Source organism: Eucyclogobius newberryi, unplaced genomic scaffold (genome assembly GCF_026437365.1).
Source record: "Eucyclogobius newberryi isolate DKJ021-1_F unplaced genomic scaffold, fEucNew1.0.hap1 SCAF_16, whole genome shotgun sequence".
Lineage (NCBI taxonomy): Eukaryota > Metazoa > Chordata > Actinopteri > Gobiiformes > Gobiidae > Eucyclogobius > Eucyclogobius newberryi.
In genome coordinates this window covers 31545594-31567600 of record NW_027315790.1, presented here as the reverse complement: position 1 = coordinate 31567600, position 22007 = coordinate 31545594, and the positions used below count along the sequence as shown (strand labels likewise).

The 22007-nt window shown below is 43.5% G+C and overlaps 1 protein-coding gene and 2 non-coding genes across 3 annotated transcripts in view; all 3 read left to right on the top strand.

Annotated features, from left to right (window-relative positions):
* Positions 1–2770: 2770 nt before the first annotated feature.
* Positions 2771–22007, top strand: part of LOC140362199 (chromodomain-helicase-DNA-binding protein 4-like) — a 38489-nt gene continuing 19252 nt past the window's right edge. Inside the window, exons 1-10 of the mRNA XM_072448275.1 lie at positions 2771–3026; positions 3469–3562; positions 7953–8062; positions 9162–9419; positions 13871–13989; positions 15472–15725; positions 17741–17868; positions 18684–18822; positions 20602–20771; positions 20859–21092. Coding sequence (XP_072304376.1) covers positions 2799–3026; positions 3469–3562; positions 7953–8062; positions 9162–9419; positions 13871–13989; positions 15472–15725; positions 17741–17868; positions 18684–18822; positions 20602–20771; positions 20859–21092 — 1734 coding nt within the window. The 5' untranslated portion in view covers positions 2771–2798. The remainder of the gene's footprint in view (positions 3027–3468; positions 3563–7952; positions 8063–9161; positions 9420–13870; positions 13990–15471; positions 15726–17740; positions 17869–18683; positions 18823–20601; positions 20772–20858; positions 21093–22007) is intronic.
* On the top strand, positions 15122–15258 carry LOC140362331 (small nucleolar RNA SNORA16B/SNORA16A family). Its single transcript, XR_011927061.1, has one exon. It is a non-coding gene; the product is annotated as a small nucleolar RNA SNORA16B/SNORA16A family (small nucleolar RNA).
* On the top strand, positions 16896–17032 carry LOC140362332 (small nucleolar RNA SNORA16B/SNORA16A family). Its single transcript, XR_011927062.1, has one exon. It is a non-coding gene; the product is annotated as a small nucleolar RNA SNORA16B/SNORA16A family (small nucleolar RNA).

Here is a 22007-nt window from a genome sequence, read left to right as displayed (position 1 = left end):
ACCAGGTCTAAGACGGGACTATTCTAGGGCTAAACCAGGTCTAAGACGGGACTATTCCAGGTCTAAACCAGGTCTAAAACAGGACTATTCCAGGTCTAAACCAGGTCTAAAACAGGACTATTCCAGGTCTAAACCAGGTCTAAGACAAGACTATGCTAGGTCTAAACTAGGGCTAAACTAGGACTATTCAAGGGTCAAACCAAATCTAAGACGGGACTATTCTAGGTCTAAACTAAGGCTAAAATAGACCTATTCTAGGTCTAAACTAGGTCTAAACTAGATCTTAACATTGACTTAACAAATGCTATACTAGTTAGTTTCGGCGTGCCGAGGTCATCTTCTTTTTTACCCTCGGTAGAACCTCTGAACGGCGAGACAGGTTAATGGCCTCTTGGTTTGAACAGCCTTTCTTTGACAAATGTAAATACGAGACCTGTTCGTCCGGTGGCGTCCTGAAGAGTCTTTTTGTCCCACGGCTAAGTCTTAGCCTCGCTTTGGTCAACGGATCCATCTTCTTGATTCTCCATTTGGGAAACTGGTGTGCAAATCCTGGACGGAGGAGAAAACGTTCATCCAAAGTCAACGTTCTTCATGATTTTCCGCACAAACCGCTCAGAAGATGCAGTATTTTAGCACGAGTCGTCAATTATTACGAAAACGGGCCTAATTTTTTATGCGTTTATGTGAAAAAGGTCAATTGTTTTGCTGTCGGTTTGCTTCACCTTTGACCCTTCACATTTCGTCGCTGTGCTCGGGGTCATCGCGGCGTTGACCTTTTCGTTACCTCGACTCGGCAACCGCTTCATAAATGGAAAAAAAAAGTTCTGGTTGTTGTTTTGTCCTCTTTTCAAACCCCCGTAACCCAAACCGCACGACTCACCGTTTCGGGCCCACGTCTGTCTGTTTGGGGTCAGCTGGCGATTGCTTTTTGCGCAATACTTTGACTTTGCAACTGTCTGGATTGCTATTGCGCAATAAAAGGTCTATTTTTAGAACTCGTCCAGTTTCTACTTGTTTGCGTCTGAACTTCTGACCTTTCGACGCACGTTTGACCTTTCATATTTGACTAGAACTGTATTTTTCTGAGAATTAAATGATAGATACCTGTGTTGCTATAAAGGTGATGCGGGCCGAAGGTCGACCACGCCCTCTCAAAGGTACAGCGGCTAAGCTAGCTTAAATCTGAATGACTCACCGTCTGTGCCTCGGCATGTTTCAACGAGCAGCTCTCTGTGAAAAAGGGTTTGGACCTCTGCGCTACGGTCAAACGTTGACCCTTTGGAGCGCCTGCAGACTCCGGGCGTCGCCCGCAGACTCCGGGCGTCGCCTGCATCACTCGCCGCCCTTTTGTATCACCTTTGGTCTTCCATATTTCAATACGACTGCTTTTCGCGCGCCTCCGTTTCAGGGTCAACTCGATTTGGCAACTTTTGGACTTTGCTGGATGGTTTGGTCATTTCATACATTTTCAAACACCTGTAGCCGTTAAACTTTGGGTCATCTGCTTCACGCTCAACCTTTGACCTTTTTTAGCAGGACTACTTTTTAGGGCCTACTTTTAGAAGTTTGCTGCTTTGACAAACACGGGTTATTCTAGCGTACACTAACTTCTTGTACAGTAATGTTGTGACCTTTTGCTGACCTTTTCAAACACCTCTAGTTGTTAAACTTTGGGTCATCTGCTTCAATCTCAACCTTTGACCTTTTTTAGTAGGACTACTTTTACAGGCCTGATGTTTTGAGTTTGCTGCATTAATAAACACGGGTTATAATAACGTGCAGTAACTTCCTGTACGGTAAAGTTCTGACATTTTAAAACACCTGTAGCCGGTAAACTTTGGGTCATCTTCTTCACTCTTAACCTTTGACCTTTTTAGCAGGACTGCTTTTCAGGGCCTACTTTTAGAAGTTTGCCGCTTTGATAAACACGGGTTATAATAACATACACTAACTTCCTGTACAGTAAACTTCTGACCTTTTGCTGACCCTTTGAAACACCTGTAGCCATTAAACTTTGGGTCATCTTCTTCTCTCTCAACCTTTGACCTTTTTAGTGGAACTACTTTTCAAGGCCTAATGTTTTGAGTTTGCTGGTTTGATGAACACGGGTTATAATAACGTGCAGTAACTTCCTGTACGGTAAAGTTCTGACCTTTTCAAACACCTGTAGTCGTTAAACTTTGGGTCATCTTCTTCACTCTCAACCTTTGACCTTTATTAGCAGGACTACTTTTCAGGGCCTACTTTTAGAAGTTTGCCAAGTTGATAAACACGGGTTATTATAACGTGCACTAACTTCCTGTACAGTAAACTTCTGACCTCTTCAAACACCTGTAGCCGGTAAACTTCGGCCTCACATCACATTAAGAGCCCCTCATCATGTGGACTGTAGTTACGGAGCCGCGTGTGTGTGCGGGAGCCGCGTGTGTGTGCGGGAGCCGCGTGCGTACAGTGCAGCCGCGCGCGCGCAGTTCTGACACGTGACGTCTCCTCTCTGCATCTCTCTCGTTTTGGAGTTATTGTAGGATCTCTCTCTGTGTGATGATGATGATGATGATTATTATGGGATGGCGAGGTGGGAGGGGCTCTCGTATCCATGGCGATCGTCGCGGGAGGGGGGGCCGCCGCCGCTCACGCGCGCGCGCGCACCGGAGGAGGAATGGGGAAGAGGAGTATGTGGCGCACGCGGACAGGGGAGGGCGGGGGTGAGGGCTGACTATTATGGTCTGTACGGCGCAAGGTAAGTAAGCAGAGTGGGGGAGGGGCGGCGGCCGAGCGTAGGGGGGGCATATTATGGGATGTCTGCCCCCTTGATCTCTTTGTGTGTGCGCGCGCGCCGTCTGAAGCGAGGGAACCGGGAGACAGAGCGGAGGACGGTGCCTGGCCGTGCGCACACGCTGTACCACGCGCGGAGGGGAAAAAACACGGAAACACACGGCAAAAAGAAAAGCGCTTTAGCCGCGCGCGGGGGTCGATCGATCGGCCGAAGTGGGGTCCGAGGAGTCACTGTTTCTGGGAGTCAAGTTGTAAGTATTTCAGTTCTTTTTTTGTGCGTGTTGTTCGTGCGTGAAGCTGGCCCGCCGCCGCCGCTGCCTCGCTTTTCTTTTTTTTGGTCGATTTTATTTTGTATTTTGTGGATTTTTGCACCGTTCTTTTTTGACGCTAAAGCCGCCGCAGTCGTGGATTAACGAGCACCTCCACATTTACCGTGCGCTTTTGAACTTGGGGAAAACCTTGTTTAAAAACTCTTAAACGTCCCTTAAACCGAGCCTCGCGGTCGGTCGCGGTTCCGTTCCGACCCGCGCGCGCGCGGAGTCACTTCGCTTCACTCCCGGGGCGAAACAACCCGTTCAACAGTCACTTCCCTTTCGCCTTATCCCTCCTTTTTGTTCTGTGCTTCTTTCTCCCCTCAAAACAGACGCCACAACTCTGGATTACCTGCAAGATTAACAACTTTATTTTGGTTAGCTTCTGCGGGCTAACTCAAAAGTTCGGGGCGCTATGTCGGGAAGCGAGGACGAGCGGGAGGACTACGGAGCCGCGGAGAGTCGCCTGATGCACGGTAAGCGCGAGCCTCGTTTGTTAGCCTCCCGCGGTTGCTAATGGTGCTCGTGTCTGCGTTAGCGCCCGGGCAGATGTTTTGACGTTCCGTATGAATCATGTTTGTGGAGAGCGAGCAGCGGCGAGCCAAAATGTGCCGGGGCTGCGCGCGCACTTACAGCCGGGGCATCTCGATCCGGGGGCGTGGCCTGGGCGCACACGTCACTCGCTCGGTGCTAAACGCGAGTTAAATGTAAAAGTGACAACAAAACGTTATTTGAGGTAAAAGTGGCAACACAACGTGGGTTTTGAGATAAAGGTGACAACAAAACGTGTTATTTAAGGTAAATGTGACAACAAAACGTGTTTTTTGAGGTAAATGTGACAACAAAACGTGTTTTTTTTTTTTTTTTTTTTTTTTTTTTTTTTAGTTAAAAGTGACAACACAACGTGGTTTTTGAGCTTAAAGTGACAATACGACGTGGTTTTTGAGCTTAAAGTGACAATACAACGTGGTTTTTGAGCTTAAAGTGACAATACAACGTGGTTTTTGAGCTTAAAGTGACAACACAACATGGTTTTTGAGGTAAAAGTGACAACAAAACGTGGTTTTTGAGGTAAAAGTGACAACACAACGTGGTTTTTGAGCTTAAAGTGACAATACAACATGGTTTTTGAGGTAAAAGTGACAACAAAACGTGGTTTTTGAGGTAAAAGTGACAACACAACGTGGTTTTTGAGCTTAAAGTGACAATACAACGTGGTTTTTGAGGTAAAAGTGACAACAAAACGTGGTTTTTGAGGTAAAAGTGACAACACAACGTGGTTTTTGAGCTTAAAGTGACAATACAACGTGGTTTTTGAGCCTAAAGTGACAATACAACGTGGTTTTTGAGCTTAAAGTGACAATACAACGTGGTTTTTGAGCTTAAAGTGACAACACAACATGGTTTTTGAGGTAAAAGTGACAACAAAACGTGATTTGTAATTGTTTTGCGAGTGGTATATTCACGTTTTAGCTTGGGTTTTGTCTGAATTCAATATAGTATAGACGTGGGCAAAGTTGGTAAGCTTCACGGTAGCTCTATATCTATAATAATAGTCATTTTATATATTTAGATTAGCATAGATAATGGATTTTGTTTAATAAAAAACTTAATAACTCGACACAACCTTATTTCCCCTGATAAGTAAATGTTAACTCCTTAAACACACACCATATGATTGTGTATTTGTCATTGTAAGTTTAAATGTATTTTAAGAGGAAAGTAACATTATGTTGGACCCTAAAGTGATAAAAAAAAGTGTTAATGATTTGAGTTAAGGCTACGTCTGAATTGCACAGATTATTATAAAATGTAGAATATTACTGCCACTTTCTGTGTACAAACGATTAAAAGCTATATATTCTATCATAATTGTCTTAAATATGACCTTATTATCCATAAAGAATCTTAACCAGTTTGATATTCATTATCTCGTTTTGCCTTGTTTTTAAAATATAGTATATTAGTTAACTTACATTTGTCAAATATTCCCATGTTTACCTTGCTCAAACCTCGTGACACTTGAATAAACGTATATTTATTAATTATTAACTCTAATAAAAGCCACTTTGATAGTTTTGGATGTTTTTTCCCTGTGAACTGACCCAAGTCCCGCCTCGAACCAAATGCCTTGCGTTTTAGAATGCTACGTGCTAAGCTAACTGCCGGTATGCTAAATGCTAACGTTAGCCGCGGCTTCGTCAAAACTCGCGGATTTTGCGGACGCTGCGAACACATTCCGGGCAATAAACGCGCGGATTACATGGAAACAAAAGTAAAAACGTACAAAACTGCGTGATAACGAGTAAAACGTGGCAATTTGTTCCGTAACCGGCTTGTTTTGTCGCTGGGGCCTAGCTTAGCATTAGCAGCTACCGGTATTTTTTTTACGTTGCCGATGACAAGATGGAGGCAGCCAGTTAGCTTTACGGACCGGGGGATGACGTTCGCGAGCTTTATACTTATATTTACACTTTTTTTTTTTTTTTTCTGCACCGCTTATTTTTTAACGTTTTCCCCGCGCGCGTGTGTTAACGTCTTCCAAACATAATCCACACCCATTGTTCATTGTTCAAACACCGTGCATTTTTTCACGTTTTGAGTGTTTATTCCAATGACTCTGAAGTGAAAAGTGCATAAACGCAATAAAGGGCGCATTTATTTAGTTGTTTTGTATTTAAACACAATGCGACGGTTTTGGAAAAAAGTAGTGCTGTCGGGAGAAGGCGTCCTACGTCCATCCAAGTCTCGCGTTGTTTATTGTTTGCATAATAAGCTCGTGCACGCGCATCAAACAAGGCCAGAACAGATCGTCCTAGAGTCGACTTCAAGTGCTGCAATGGACGCACCGTGCTCCTGCATGCTCTTGCGGGACAAATGCTCCTGAATGCTCATGCTGCGGGACAAATGCTCCTGAATGCTCATGCTGCGGGACAAATGCTCATGCTGCTGGACGAATGCTCCTGCGGGACGAATGCTCCTGCTGTTGCGGGACAAATGCTCATGCTGCTGCGGGACAAATGCGCTCCTGCTGCGGGACAAATGCGCGGAGAGAGCGGCCCTAGAATGAGCATTTGGCAATAATTTGTTTCCCCAAAAATGGTGCAACTTAACGCACCTTTTGTTCTTTTCCTGGTGCATTTTCAGTGTTTCGGGTGGAACGCGTTTAGAATATCTAGAAATAAAAAAAAATCAGCTCTACAACAAATAAGTGCAGCATAATCTGCCGTTAAAGTGATGTTTCTGAACTTTGTTTGGTTCAATACGTGAATATCATAATTGAGATGATAAACAGCATTTATTTGTTTATAAAATGTTTTCCAACCTCAATATTTCCCACTCCTAGTCCCAATGATGCAAATTTACACATTTTAATCCTTATGTTTCCATTTTCACTTATAAGTTAAGATGAGCCTTTATTTGTCCCACAATGGGGAAATTCCACAGTTGCATCACAAAGTAGGCACAGAAGTAAATGATGATTTAAAAAAACATTACTTATAAAAACTTCAACTCTTAATAAAACAAAAATAATAACAATAACTCTTATTTACAGCTATTGTATGGACAGAACATTGCACCAAGATGATTGGCATTATGTATTGCACATGATTATGACAGTATTGCACATTAATATGACAGTATTGCACATGATTAAATAAAAAAATCATGCTAAATAAATAAACCCAAAATGTATTAATTTAGTACTTTTGAAAGCTGATTTCTCTAGTATACATTTATAATTTATTGTCTCTAAACACATTCACATACAGTTTTAAGATATAAGATATTCCTTTTATTGTCCACACATGGGGAAATTTCATTGATACAACGCAGGTAGATTCAGAGGAAAAGGACAGATTATAACAGATAACAAATAACAGATTATAGGAAGTTTTAAAAAACACTCTTAATAGAAAAACTCCTATAGACAAAACCTCCCATTTCCCAACAAGGGATGGGGGGGAAGAATGAGGATGTCCACCGGGATAACGTGACGATCTCCGGGTAAGACGATGGTTTCCCCCTCAGTTTCAGGAGTTCCTCCTTTGTATAAACGCGCACCGGCGCGGTGGCCGGGGGGCGCGGTGGGGCCGGGGGGACTAGCTCCGAGCTAGCGCACATCACAACGACACGACGAAAAACACGCAATAATCCAGCCGAACAAAGTCGAAACAAGTTGAATTAAAGCGATTCCAGCGCGTGTCCCGATCGTACAACTAAAGATAAAGCACAATAAGTGTGAAAAAAGAGCGGAGCGTTGCACCGGGCTGCCAGCTGGACCAGCGCCTTTGTGACATGATGTTTTGCAATTAGGCCTGTCACAATAATCACATCGACTCATTGTTCGATAAATAAATGCCTGAACAATATTTTTGGTTGGCTACAGAACGTTGATAATGGCACTTCTAAGACACATTAAAGGCACTTACTTAATCCTAGTTTTTAATTTCATTCCACTTTGTAATTGTTGCAGTTATTGTTTAAAAAAAGACCGTATTCTACTTTTTAGAACCAGTTCACGGGGATTATAGCGTCTGTTTCTTCCTTTCAATAATATTCTCAGTCATCGTAATGTTTTCCTGTCAGAATATAGCGCCGATGCTACAGTCGCTCTAATCTCACGTCCGTTTGCCGCCGCGCTCGATGTTTTATCCCCGTTTCAACAATCTCTGCTGTAATTTGTGATTTCCTAAACGCTTGTTTGTTCTCGTTCAGTCAAATCCGCACTAAACGCATTCACTCGCAGTCGCACGTTCAAAACTAGGCACTTTTTAATCGTCCGTCCCTGTTTTAAGGTCGGAAACGATGTAAAATACTGTTCATTTTTGTGTCACTAATCGACGGCGGCTTCATCTTTCGCAGACGATGAAGAGGAGGACATTTCAGAAACGGAAACGCCCAAAGTGAAGAAGAAGAAGAAGGCGAAGAAGAGCCGCGAAAGCAAAAGCAGCAAGAGGCGGTCGCGGCGAGAGGTGAGTGGGCGTCGTCGAGGGTCAGGGCCGGGCACCGAGACGACGGCCGGGGGGTCTTCTGGCGAGTCGTGAGAGGACGGAAAACGGGCTCTTAACAATGTGTGAAATGTGCCACGGTTGAAGTTTGGCCATCTCTGTCAAATGTTTGGACACAGGATCAAGTGTTGAGTTGATTGTCTCGCAGACACTTGGACTTATCTGGCGTTTCAGCACCTGGAGGTTCAAAGAAATAACGTGACGCAAACAATTAAAGTTACATCATGGATTTTTGTGGTTAAAATGTACAAAAACGATATTACCTCGTACATACTGATAAGAGAAGGCTCTAAAGGAGTACTATATCACTTTTCTGGGGCTTTCTATGGTCTGCCACCTGCTCGTCTCCATGGAGATATGAATGCTTTGTAGGGCTGCCTAATTTTAGAAGAAGAAAAAATATATTGAAACATGTCCAGGAGGTTGAACATTTGGAAAAACTTGCATTTTTGCTGTGAGCAGGGTCACCTCTCCAGAGATCTGACCTGTGCCTGGTGTCTCCATGGAGATGTTGAATGTTGATCTGAGTAGTTCTAGGACTTAAATCGTATTTCATTATGTACCAAAGAACTATGCGTCGGAACACAAAGCTGTTTTTAATCTTTCACGTTGTGTTTTTTGGACAAATACATGATTCAGCTCGAAATGAAAGTATTCAGAATGTTACAAACGACAGAATATTTAAGGCCTGTGTTCAAATTAAACTACCGTATTTTCCAGAGTATAAGTCGCACCAGCCCAAAAATGCATAATGTAGAAGAAACAAACTCATAAGTCGCGCTGGAGTATGAAATTCAGTTTTAAGTGTGAAAATAACAAATGATATCACACAAGTCACTCCGGAGTATAAGTAAAAGTCTCATCCGGCCAAAACTATATGAAAAAAGGTGCAGCCTATAGTTCAGAAAATACGGTATTCTTCCCAACACTGGCAATAACATTGAAGCGAGCAGGAAAGTTCCACAGTTCACCACCAGGGCGCCAGTCTCACCAGAGAGCGTTTACTTGTTTATTGTGATGGTTAAAAGCTTTAAAAACACGCTCGCGTCTCCTCGTCCCTCAGGAGCTGGCCGCGAGTTCCCCGGAGCCCATGGACACGGCGGGCGCGGCCGAGCTGGCGGAAGGCAGCGCCCTGCAGCGGTCGGACAGCGAGGGCAGCGACTACACGCCGGGACGCAAGAAGAAGAAGCAGCGCGGTGGCGGCGGCGGCAGCACCGGGAAAGAGAAGAAGAGGAGCGGCTCCAGCAACGACCGCAGCTCCAAGCGGAAAGAGCCGGAACCCGAGGAGGAGGAGGAAGAGGACGACGATGACGACGACTCGGTGAGCGATGCGACCCGCAAAAGGATCGGGGGGGGGGGGGGGCGTGTCGGGCGGTTTGAGTGACGGGCGCGTCGCTAAGATACCTTTTTCAGTCACCGTCCCAAAAGTGACATCATTTTGAGAACATGGACCCGGTTAAACGTCGACCAACAATTCAGAAACGTAGATTCTGAATTGTTGCTGTTGTATACAGGGCACTGGAATCATTTCGCGACCCCCATGTTGAGAATCGCTGAACTGGACGACTCTTAAACATAACGAATCAAAACGCCAAAACCAGTTCACGAAGCTGAACGTTTCATCCTCAAAAGAACAAAATCGCAGCTCGTTGCTCGACCAACATCAGAACGTTTCCAACTAATATTTTATTCATCACTATTAATTGACTAATAAATAATCAGTGTTATTTGGGTCACAAAACGGGGCGGGGCATACGTTTTCATACATAAGAAATGGTTTTCAATTACATCATGTGCAAAAATGACCATTGTTTTGAAAACCCATGGAATCATAAGAACTAAAACGCAATAATAACTAAATTCTAGAAGCAAAATGTTGTCTTTTTTTAACATTTACTCTATTGTATAAGTGCTTTTATCTGGCGGTTTTGGCAGATCCACTTTATTTTGTCCATAAAGTTGTAGACATATTATGCAGAGTTGATTTGATAGAGCTTTTAACCGTGTTACAAATGTGTGTTTTTCTTCTCACTTTCCCGTTCATACGCGTTCTGAGTAATCTATAATCTCCTGCATTCACAACCTCATTGCTCCAAATACCCCCATTTTTACTGCTCCTGATACACGGCCAAAGCTCTGTACTTATCCCGGTCTGTTCACGGAGTCGCCGCGTATCCACATGGCAATTAAAATTCCCACAGTGTGAAAAAGTTATCACTATTCAGCAGGCAAAGTCATAACATGTCTTTAAGTTCGATTATTATAAGACACATTTCCTCCCCACGACTCATACGGGGGTTCACGAGCGTTATTTACACGTCAAGAATTGGAAACGCGTCGATGTATAAACCCCGGGCGTTTGCGATCGCCCTCTTTAACCGCAACCGCATTCAAGACCCCACGGCTCCAAATATCCCTGTTTTTACTGCCCCCGATACACGGCCAACGCTCTGTACTTCTCCCGGTCTTTTCACAGAGTCGCCGCGTATCCACATGGCAATTGAAATCCCCCCAGTGTTAAAAAAAAAGTTATTCCCACACGCGCCGTAGATGATCACCGGGTCATAACGTGTCTTCTTCGAGTACGATTATTGCCCCAACGGTTGTTAAAAGACAAATTTTCTCCTCACAATGTATACATATGTTTAAAAGCGTTATTTATAAGTCCAAGATATGGAAACGTGTCGCTGTATAAACCCCGGGCGTTTGCGATCGCCCTCTTCTAACCGCATCAAATCCGGACGTTCGGAAAACCACCGTTTCTCCTACAGTTTCCGCTCGGGACACAGCCGCGACGCACACGCTCGTCGATCAATAATACATAAGGCACCATTTCACGTCGCGTTCCTCGTCAAGTGTTTCCGATTCTATTTTTAGCTCAAAATGGCCGCCGCGTTCCTACTTTCTCAGCCGGCGGCGCGTCCCCCCCCCCAAAAAAAAGCCGCAGCGGAGCCAAACAAAGGGCCCCCTGCGGACCTTAATTGCAGCCGTCTTACAGAATATTACCGTCGGGCCGTCCGTTGCCGAGTGCGATATGCAGTTTCCATGGCAACGCTGCACCGCTTTCTCTGCTTTTGACCCCTTTTTTTCAATTACGCTCTGATTCATCGGTCTCTGTATCAAACCGCGGCTGTGACAGTCTGTGGAAGAAAGAGATCGTCTTTATTTATCGCAGTTTCTGTGGTCGCAGTTGGAAAAAGCATGCGATTTACGTGGGGTTTTTCAGGGTAAAAGCTGCAGTTTGGACGTCCGCGAACACGTTTAAGATGCCGGCGCTCACGGACGTTTTCAGAATGTCCTGAAACAAACTATACAATGCAATTTAAAAAACCTACTTTTGAATTCTTACCGCGGCTGAACGGCTCTCAAAACTTCTAATTGGCTGAAATGCTGGACGTTTGGGGTTTTGTATGGTCACGGTGATGTGTAGAAGTGCGAGGTTTATAAAAATATCGCAATAGTTGAGTGCAGTGTTTTGTCTATTAGAAAAAGGCAGAAACATTTGGCGTAATCACCAAAACGATGGTATAAAGTCATTTCTGCATTTTAGTTCAACGTTTGACCCTCGACAAAGACATTCACACACATTTTAGAACATTCCTGATGCTTTGTGATGATATTATCAGAATATCGGCTCTAGACGTAGGATAAACTTGTAATTGGTTAAATGACGACAGTTTTTGCTTTTCTAGCGAATCTAATGATTAAGATAAGATAAGATACTCCTTTATTGTCCCACATGGGGAAATTCCATTGATGCAACAACGGAGCTAATGACTCAAACAAATGTATTTTTTAACTTGAATGAAGCGCACACAAGGGCAGACTTTTAATCATTTGCTTTTGACATAAGAAATGGTCAAACTTCTTCCTCCAAAGTCTGAACTCTGATCCAAACTAGGGCTGCACCATCTGTGGAAAACATGCCATATTGATATTATAGTGATATTTGAATATATTCTTTTATTCACGAGTCAAACTGCAACAAAACTAAGATTAAATCAAGGTCAAGTTTCAAATGAATTCAGGAAAATCCTGAATAAAATCTGCCTTTTCATTTAAAAAAACGATAGATGCAATATATTTACTTTGTGATTATTATTCATACTTTTATTGAAAAACTGCGCTTTTCCTGGCCGTAACTGCTGTCAACGGGTGAAAAAACGCCTGAATCTAGCTGACAATTCAAATTGGCTGCGTCGCACGGCCCTGCACTCAGTTTCTCCCGCAGTTTGAGTCGTCTTTTCCAGGTCGATGTCGTTAAAAAACGGGTTAAAATGTTTATTTCCATTAAAGCTGAGCACACACGAGTGTCTCTGCCGCTTGATTGCTCTCATTCACTAACGACTCATGAAGTGACGTAAAACCAGCTCTGATTTATTCAAACATCAGCGAGAGTTTGAGTCGAATGCATTTAAACGCCAAAAATGGACAATCGCCAGTCGTTTTCACAGCATTTCTCTGTGTTTGCCTTTTTAAATAAGACACATTTAGAGTTTTTTAAGTGCTTTTTAAACTATTTTGCTCCCCGTAAACTACAATATTGATCTAAAATGGCCAAGACTGAGAAGAGCTGCCAAGCTCCGCCTCTTCGTCGTGACATTTCACCGTAACACGCGGCAGATTTTGGTCATTTGCTCGTTTTCTATTTTTGAAAAGTGGCTCTGACATTTTAGAACCCACGTGTCACTGGAAGCCTCACAGTCTCACATAATTGCGGCTAAGGGGCGTAGGGGGTGACGACGGTACAGAAGGTGTACTCAAGCCTCAAGTACAGCACAGTGCAGTACAATACTAGGACAAGAACTGATTTATCGCAACTCAATGATTTATTAAAATTATTGTCACCTAATTAAGGAGTCGATTGAATGGTTTTCTGAACTACACACTTCCCCTAAAACATGTTGTGTGCTGAGAGAAGAGGTTTTATGACTCGGACGGAGCAGAAATGACCCCAGATGATGTAAGAAATGAGTAAAAGTTTTTTTTTTTTTTTTTATGCAGCATCTGTTTAGCTTCATCTGGGTCAATTTAAAAAGACAAATTCACTGTTACGATCTCGACCAAAGCTACATTAAAAGCCTTAACTTTATTTCCTCACACATTAGCTTTATCAAATCAAACTTTCTGAACAATTTGACATAAACGGCAAGACAAAAAGCACTTTACATTTGTTTTTTTTATGAAAGGCTGAGCAGAAGGGACTAGATTTTGCTTCCAAAATTGTCATTTCTTTTAATTTCACTAAAAATGCCTAATTCAGTTTGAAAATGGTCACTTTTCTATATATTTTAAAACATAATTTCCGCTTAAAAATAATCAATTGTCAAAATAATCATCATAAAAATAATCTATTACCAAAATAATCATTTGTTAGAGCTCGAAATAAAAGATTAAACACTCCTCATAATAATCACAAATTATTAAAAAATCCATCGAAATAAGACATGATTTCTTACAATACTTACAATATTTCTCCTTTTGATTTATCTGTTAAACTGGTCAAAATGAACAAACCAAAATTAAGACTAAACCGAGACAAAAACGAGTTGGACTTGATGAGAAAAATCACGAATAAAATGACTTTGAAAAGACCGTAAATGTCAAATCTTTGTGATATCGTTATTTTTTGTGACCTTTTGTGCCGTCCGACTCGTATTACGTCTTGGGATTAGTTTATTGTCATATTTGTTTCTCTCTCTGCATCTGATCCCCGCTTTGGCTCGTTACTCGTCCCGCGGCGTCTTCACCCGTCCCACGTTTGTCTTTCAGGAGCCGAAGTCTTCCTCGCAGCTGCTGGACGACTGGGGCATGGAGGACATCGACCATGTGTTCTCGGAGGAGGATTACCGCGCGCTCACAAACTACAAAGCCTTCAGCCAGTTCGTCAGGTAAAACGCCGCTTTAACGCTCGTATTCTGTGCTAGCATCGTGCAACAAAGTGTCAGAAACGAGGCAGTATCGCGAACATCGACATGAATGTGGAGTTTATCGTTTAAGGCGAGACGCTGCAGGCTAAACGCTGTTTTTGTTTGGTCAGTTTGTCGTGAACGCCGCTTAAAACGCTCGTGTTCTGCGCTAGCGTCGTGCAACTAAGTGTCAGAAACGAGGCAGTATCGCGAACGTCGATGTGAATGGTGAGTTTATGGTTTAAGGCGAGACGCTGAAGGCTAAACGCTATTTTTTGTTTTTTGACCAGTTTGTCAGGTAAAACGCTGCTTTAACGCTCGTGTTCTGCGCTAGCGTCGTGCAACAAAGTGTCAGAAACAAGGCAGTATAGTGAATGTGGAGTTTGTGGGTTTTTTGCTTTGTTTTTTGGTCAGTTTGCTCGCTCTGCTTATGTTTTCATGTGGAAATGACAAAAGTGTCCAGTCTGCGCGCATTTATGTTTTATTTTTTTGTAAATTCAAACGCTGTTCTCTTAAAATGTGTTTTCCTCTCGCAGAGAACTTAAAGTAGCACCGAAACTCACTTTGTAATCTTGAAATGAACAAGAATTTGACAGAAAATACAGAAGGATTTGTTGTTTTATTCAAGTTTTAAGTCAAAAAAATGAATTGAAATTTGACTGGTGTAATTTGCTCAAAAATGAAATAAATCCAAAATCCTCTTTTGTACCCAATACATGCAAAAGGATTACATTAAATTAAACCTCGCTTTGTCCATTTTTTCAGATTTAAATACCCCAAAAATATGTGAAATTTAGTCTGTTTCTATATGAAAACATGACATGATGAAAAACTTGTAATTTGTGTGAGTAAACTACAGTAATTTAAAATGAATTTAGTTTATACATTTTCCTGTTCATCTGATTAAACGCCACAAAAAGAGCTGATTTTAAAATTAAAATAAACAAAGTTATGTCAAGTTTTAAAGAAATTTCGTAGAGTTTTTAAGGATTTTTCAACTTTTGTCTTATTCAACCTCAACTAATGCGTTTTAAAGAAATGTTTTAACACATTTCTGTTTGATTGGATTTCGTCTGAATATCCTTGTGAAATGAGCAGAGTTAGTCGCTCGGTCGAAGGCGCCTATCGAAGCCGTCCACGTCCTGCAGGTGGCGCTGGACGGTCAAACTGACGCCAAGAGCAGCACTTTCACCGACGGTCGCTGTTCAGTTCAACGTAACTGTCTCAGCAACAATTAGGGAAAGGACATTGTTCAAATGCAACGAATCGTGTGGTGTTTGTGTTAAATGTAGTGGAAAAAATAAGAAAGATCCATCCATTGAAATATAGGATTGAAGGTAAATGTTTGTCTTTTATTCATGTGGGACAAATGACCGTAAATATCATTCAGCCTTTCTTTATGCACATGAAAACAGAATTTTTTCAATCATGGCGTCTGCTGAATGTCTCGCCCTCTCTCCTCAGGCCGCTCATCGCCGCGAAGAACCCAAAGATCGCCGTGTCCAAGATGATGATGGTTTTGGGGGCAAAGTGGCGCGAGTTCAGCACCAATAATCCTCTGAGAGGAGCCGCCGCGGCCAACGCCGCCCTGGCAACCGCAAACATCCCCTCCACCGTGGACAACATGGTGTCGGAGACCGCTCCAGCGCCGCCTGCAGCGCCGGAGCCGCCGCCGCCCGCCCCGCCCATCCGCAAGGCCAAGACCAAGGAGGGCAAAGGTCAGTGGATTAGAGCTCGAGCTGCTTTGTTTTTCCTCTTCATCCTCAGCTGCACTTCTCTGGCGTGAATCGCTTTAATCTCATCACGTTTTTGTCCTCACGTGTTGTGCTTGTTTTAAAATGTTTAAACTTGTAATTAACACATTATTTTAAAAACAAAATACATGTATACATTTTTTTTTTGACCTGTGCAAACCTTAAAACGCACAAACAACTTTCCCTCGAGTTTTCCCTCTGCACTTTTATTCATTATTTAACATTGCTTTGGGAGAAAATATTGAATTGTGATTTTTCTGACACGAATTGTGACTGCGATTTTAGATTTACGATTTATATTTTCAATAGTGGGATTCTGTTCAAAGCTCACTATTAAACACGAATGGACAAAAATACATAAAAAGTCCTAATGAAATGACAAACTCGCCCGTATTTCACAGCAGATTTGACGCAGAATTTGACCGTATATTCCGTTTGTGGAGACAACGATGGCACCTTTAGCGATTTGCTCACCGTGTCCTTTAAAATTTAGATTTCCATTAATCTCACAGCCACAGAGTAATTTATCTCTACGACCGTAACACAATATAGTCAGATTTACCCTGTGACAAAGGTTTACAGTGTTTTTGCCGTTATTAAAACCCTTTATAGCGCCACCGTTTGGCCGTCCTTGGTGCAACACGCAGTCATTTCTCGTACGTGGGAGTTCCATGACCATCTGAGTTCACGAGCAGGAATTACAGTTGCAAAGTCTGTTACCAGAAAGTAGAAATAGTGCTGAGCATAAATCCTACAGTGTTTTAAAGTAAATCACAGCAATTTAAGATGAATATAGTTTCATAATTAATACATCTTCCTGTTCACCTGCTTAAACGCCACATAAAGAGCCGATTCAACATAAAAATGAACAAAGTTATGTCAAGTTTGAAAGAAATTGAGAAGGGTTTTTAAGGATTCTGAACTTTTAAACTGATAATTAAACCTCAGCTAATGCGTTTAAAGAAATTTCTTTAACACATTTCTATTTAATTGAATATCGTTGTGGTGAAATGACACCAAATATTGAGACGTTCAGTTCAGTCGCCATCACAGCTGCCGTTAATGCCTCGTTTTCCCTGATGCGTTCGGAGAGTAAATCTAGACCGACTGAACCCGAGTTCGAGTCGCTGGGTCAAAGGCGCCTATCGAAGCCGTCCACGTCCTGCAGGTGGCGCTGGACGGTCAATCGGACGCCGAGAGCAGCACTTTCACCGACGGTCGCTGTTCAGTTCAACGTAACTGTCTCAGCAACAATTAGGGAAAGGACATCGTTCAAATGCAACGAATCGCACTGTTTTTGTATTAAATGTACCGTATTTTCCGGCGTATAAGTCGCACCAGCCAAAAAGTGCATAATAGAGAAGAAAAAAACGTATAAGTCACACTGGAGTAGACATTTAATCTTGAAATGCAGTTTAAAATGATAATGGATGAGAGAACATGGTGAATAGGTGTACGTATGCTAATGTTGACACCTTCAGCTACATGACCTATGCTAACGCTAACACCTTCAGCTACATGAGGCACAGACAGAACTGTGGTAAGTGTCTGGTATGTTAACGTAACATATGAACAGTTATTCAGATAACTATAGCATAAAGAACATGCTAACAAGTTTAGCAAAGCATCAGTTTTACCCCAAATCACTAAATCCACTGAATTCTTCTTCCTCTGTGTCACTTCTAAACAACTCCACAAACTCCAGAGGAAGAGGAAGTGCAGATTCTTCTTCTGCGTCGCTTAGAGCCTAGAGTGCCCTCTTGTGGTTGCCAGTGTGAAAATAATGAAAGTTGCTCTGGAGTATAAGTCGCACCGAAGAAAATGATCCATCCATTGGCTATGATCTATTTGAGTGTAAATGTTTGTGTTTTTATTCATGTGCGTGAATCCTACAGTGTTTTTTAAAGGGTCCCGTTGAATGGAACTGTATGGGGGAAAAAAAGAAGAACGTATTCAAAGTTTGTCCTTTTCCGTTGCAGGACCAAACGCTCGCAAGAAAACCAAATCCACCGCCAAACCTCAGGAGAAGAAGAGCAACGCGAAGGCCAAGAAAGTGGCTCCGCTCAAAATCAAGCTGGGAGGATTCAACAAGAGGAAACGCTCATCGGTAAAAAAACCACACTCGCGGCGACAGAAGATGAGATCTTTGAGTTTGATTTGACTTGTTCTGACGCTGTGGCGAAATGCACATATTTCCACCGTCAGGTTTTTAACTCAAGAAAATGATACTAAATCAATTAAAAACACATTTTCAGACGTGTTCGGTCACAAGCGTTCGTGATCCTGTTTAGCCCGTGCACGAGTAATAAATGCACCAAAATGAACAGTAAAACAGTGGAAATATCAGGTTGAGCAAAAAAAAAATTTATGTTTGCCGTAACCCGACCACCCTGGTAAAAAAAATAGCCAACTGAAAAAAAATTGCTTAATTTTGTCAAAATGATGCCAAATATATATTTTTTGTCCTGTATCTCGGACTGTTTTTTTTTTTGTCAAAAAAGCGCTGTGTTGAATAATTTTGTATCACTGAAACTCGCTAGAAAGATTTTAAAGCCGAAAATGAAATGTCAATGAAACTTAACACTTTTCAGTCATTGACTGTTGAAGCCTGACCCCTGGCGGTCACTGCGGGTCACTGCCAGAATCAAAAAATGGCGAAATTCTGATATATATTCTTTTGCCTTCAAAGTCGAGTAAAAAAAAAAAATGCCGACCCACTTGAAAAATGTTGGGTCGGGTTACAGCAAACATACAATTTATTTGGGGCAGCCTCATAAATATAAATTTTTGCCCGTCTTTGCTGGTTATTTCGCTGCTTGTCTTTTATCCATGACGCGCTTGACGTACATCCCCCGTCTTGACGTTTCAGCACTTATTGTGCGTTTGATTGTACATTTTAAGATGGTTTGAACGTTTCCACAGAGCGAGGAGGACGAGCCGGACGTGGAGAGCGACTTCGACGACATCAGCATGAACAGCGTGTCGGTGTCCGAAGGCTCCAACAGCCGCAGCATCCGGAGCAAAAAGAAGCCGGCCAAGAACAAGCCCAAGAGGAAGAAGGGTGGAGGTCAGTCACAGTTTCATTCTTAACGTGGGCGCGGAGGTCATTTGGGTTGTACACGGACTTAAAAATGTTCTCTAGCTAAAATCACTCCCAAAAGACGCAAGAAGCTTTTAAATGTCTGAATATATGCACCTTTTACCAGCTGGGCGCTGGTACAGCTGGCAGGCCGGTGTAAACGCTCTCTCTTCTTTCTCACACTTATTGTGCTTTATCTCCTATATTTTGTAAATATAGTTAGTATATTTTTTCTATTTTACTGTACGATAGGGACACGCGCTGGAATAGTTTTTTAATTCAACTGTTTTTGACTTTTTTCGGCTGGATTTGAGCGTTTTTCGTTGCGTTCGTTGTGTTGTTGTGACGTGAGCTAGCTCCGAGCGAGCCCACCAGCCCCCCCGCGCCCTCCGGCCGCGCTAAAGTACGGCGTGTCGTCGGTACACGTTTATATACACGTTTATATGAAATAGGAACTTCACAAACGATCGGGACACGCACTGGAATCGCTTTAAATTAACTTGTTTTGACTTTATTCGGCTGGATTGAGTGTTTTCGTCGTGTCGTTGCGATGTGTCTTGGCTCCGAGTCCCCCGGCTCCGGCCCCGCCCCCCGGCTCGTACCGCGTTTCCACAAAGGAGGAACTCATGAAACTGCGGAGAACAGTCGTCTTACCCGGAGATCGTCACGTTATCCCGTCGCAATACTGACCTAACCTAATACTGATGTGCAATTCTGTCGTATGTGCAATTGCTGTTGGAATTCATGTGCAATTACTGTGAAATTCATGTGCAACCTATGTGCTGTCGTGACACATATTCATGTGCAATTACTGTCGGGATCACATGCAATGGTATTTATTTATGTATTTATTTTTCTATGGGAGTTTTTATTTATTTATAGGAGATCTTCTACTGAAAGTGTTTTTCAGACTTCCTATAAGTGATCTGTTCTTCTGTATCTACCTCTGTATCTACCTGCGTTGCACCAATGAAATTTCCCCATGTGGGACAATAAAGGAATATCTTATCTTATCTTATCTTATCTTATCTTTTAAGCTATAGCACGTCAAATCTAGTCAAAATCAGATCAATTATAGATTCACTGTAAGAAGGTAAAGTTAAAGTGCCCACGACAGGGTTAGTACTACTAATACTGGTCTAATGTTGACTTAATTTGGTGTATTTATACCTGTTGTACATATAAATGATAGTTTTACACCAATCAAGCAGGTATTTGTGGAGAAAACGTTTTAGAAAATGACAGGAAGTGACCTCACAGCAGGGACACTCATTCCAGTCAAAGTTTTTGCAGAATTTACACAAAAACAACTTTTGTGACTCTCTAAACATGAATTCAACAAAATAAAGTCGTACTCATATTTTTTTTATTGTCAAACTTTAAAAAAAATTGACATTAGATGAGTTTTGCCCCAGTGTTTGCTGGGTAATTTCCTACAAAAGAATCAGGCACATTTTTGTAGATTTATAATTTCACTTCCTTTCTGTGATATTTTAAATGTTTCAAATGATCAAACGTATAAAAACAAACTCTGAGAAAGAGAACAAGACCAGAAAAGACATAAACCAAAATAAGTAGATGTTAAACAAAGAAAAGGAGAAATCACTGCAGACAGAACCCAAAGGAAACGTCACATTTAGTTAGTCTTTTCACATTTGTCCATTTTCAAATCTGATTTGAACTGTATTTCAGTTCCATGAGTGGCCCGACCTGCAGGGGGCGCTTTAACCCCAATTGTGGTTTTGTGGTGTGGTTTTTCAGACGCGGAGGACGCCGACGGCTACGAGACGGACCACCAGGACTACTGCGAGGTCTGTCAGCAGGGGGGCGAGATCATCCTGTGCGACACGTGCCCCCGGGCGTACCACATGGTGTGTGTGGACCCCGACATGGAGAAGGCTCCCGAGGGCACCTGGAGCTGCCCGCACTGTGTAAGCCTCCTACACTACCTGCACTTCTACTTTGACTTGAATGACACATATACGCTCATATAATGGTTTTTCCCCCTTGGCGCTCAGGAGAAGGAGGGCATCCAGTGGGAGGCGCGCGAGGAGGCGTCCGAGGGCGAGGAGGACGTGGTGGAGGCGGGTGACCACGAGGAGGACGACCTGCACATGGAGTTCTGCCGCGTTTGCAAAGACGGCGGCGAGTTGCTCTGCTGCGACTCGTGCCCCTCGTCGTACCACATCCACTGCCTCAACCCGCCGCTGCCCGAGATCCCCAACGGAGAGTGGATCTGCCCGCGCTGCACGGTCAGTACCATGAGGGGGGCCTGTGGTCAGTACCATGCGAGGGGCCTGTGGTCAGTACCATGCGAGGGGCCCGTGGTCAGTACCATGCGAGGGGCCCGTGGTCAGTACCATGAGAGGGAGGCCTACGGTCAGTCAGAACCATGAAAAGGGCCCCACGGTCGGTACCATGAAGGGGGGCCCGTGGTCGGTACCATGAGGGGGGCCCGTGGTCGGTCGGTACCATGAGGGGGGCCCCGTGGTCGGTCGGTACCATGAAGGGGGGGCCCGTGGTCGGTCAGTACCAGGAAGGGGGGGCCCGTGGTCGGTCAGTACCAGGAAGGGGGGGCCTACGGTCGGTCAGTACCAGGAAGGGGGGGCCTACGGTCGGTCAGTACCATGAAGGGAGGCCTACGGTCAGTCAGTACCATGAAAAGGGCCCCACGGTCGGTACCATGAAGGGGGGCCCGTGGTCGGTACCATGAGGGGGGCCCGTGGTCGGTCAGTACCAGGAAGGGGGGGCCCGTGGTCGGTCAGTACCAGGAAGGGGGGGCCTACGGTCGGTCAGTACCAGGAAGGGGGGGGCCTACGGTCGGTCAGTACCAGGAAGGGGGGGGCCTACGGTCGGTCAGTACCATGAAGGGAGGCCTACGGTCGGTCAGTACCATGAAGGGAGGCCTACGGTCGGTCAGTACCAGGAAGGGGGGGCCTACGGTCAGTCAGTACCAGGAAGGGGGGGCCTACGGTCAGTCAGTACCAGGAAGGGGGGGCCTACGGTCAGTCAGTACCATGAAGGGGGGCCTACACTATGACAGTTTCTAAATAAAAAGGCCAGAGGCAGCAGCAGTCAGTTTCATTTACAAATCATTCAGTTCTTTCCGTCAAAAACCTTTTACAATCCACAGTTCTTAAGAGTCGTTCTGTCCTGAAAGGCTTCCC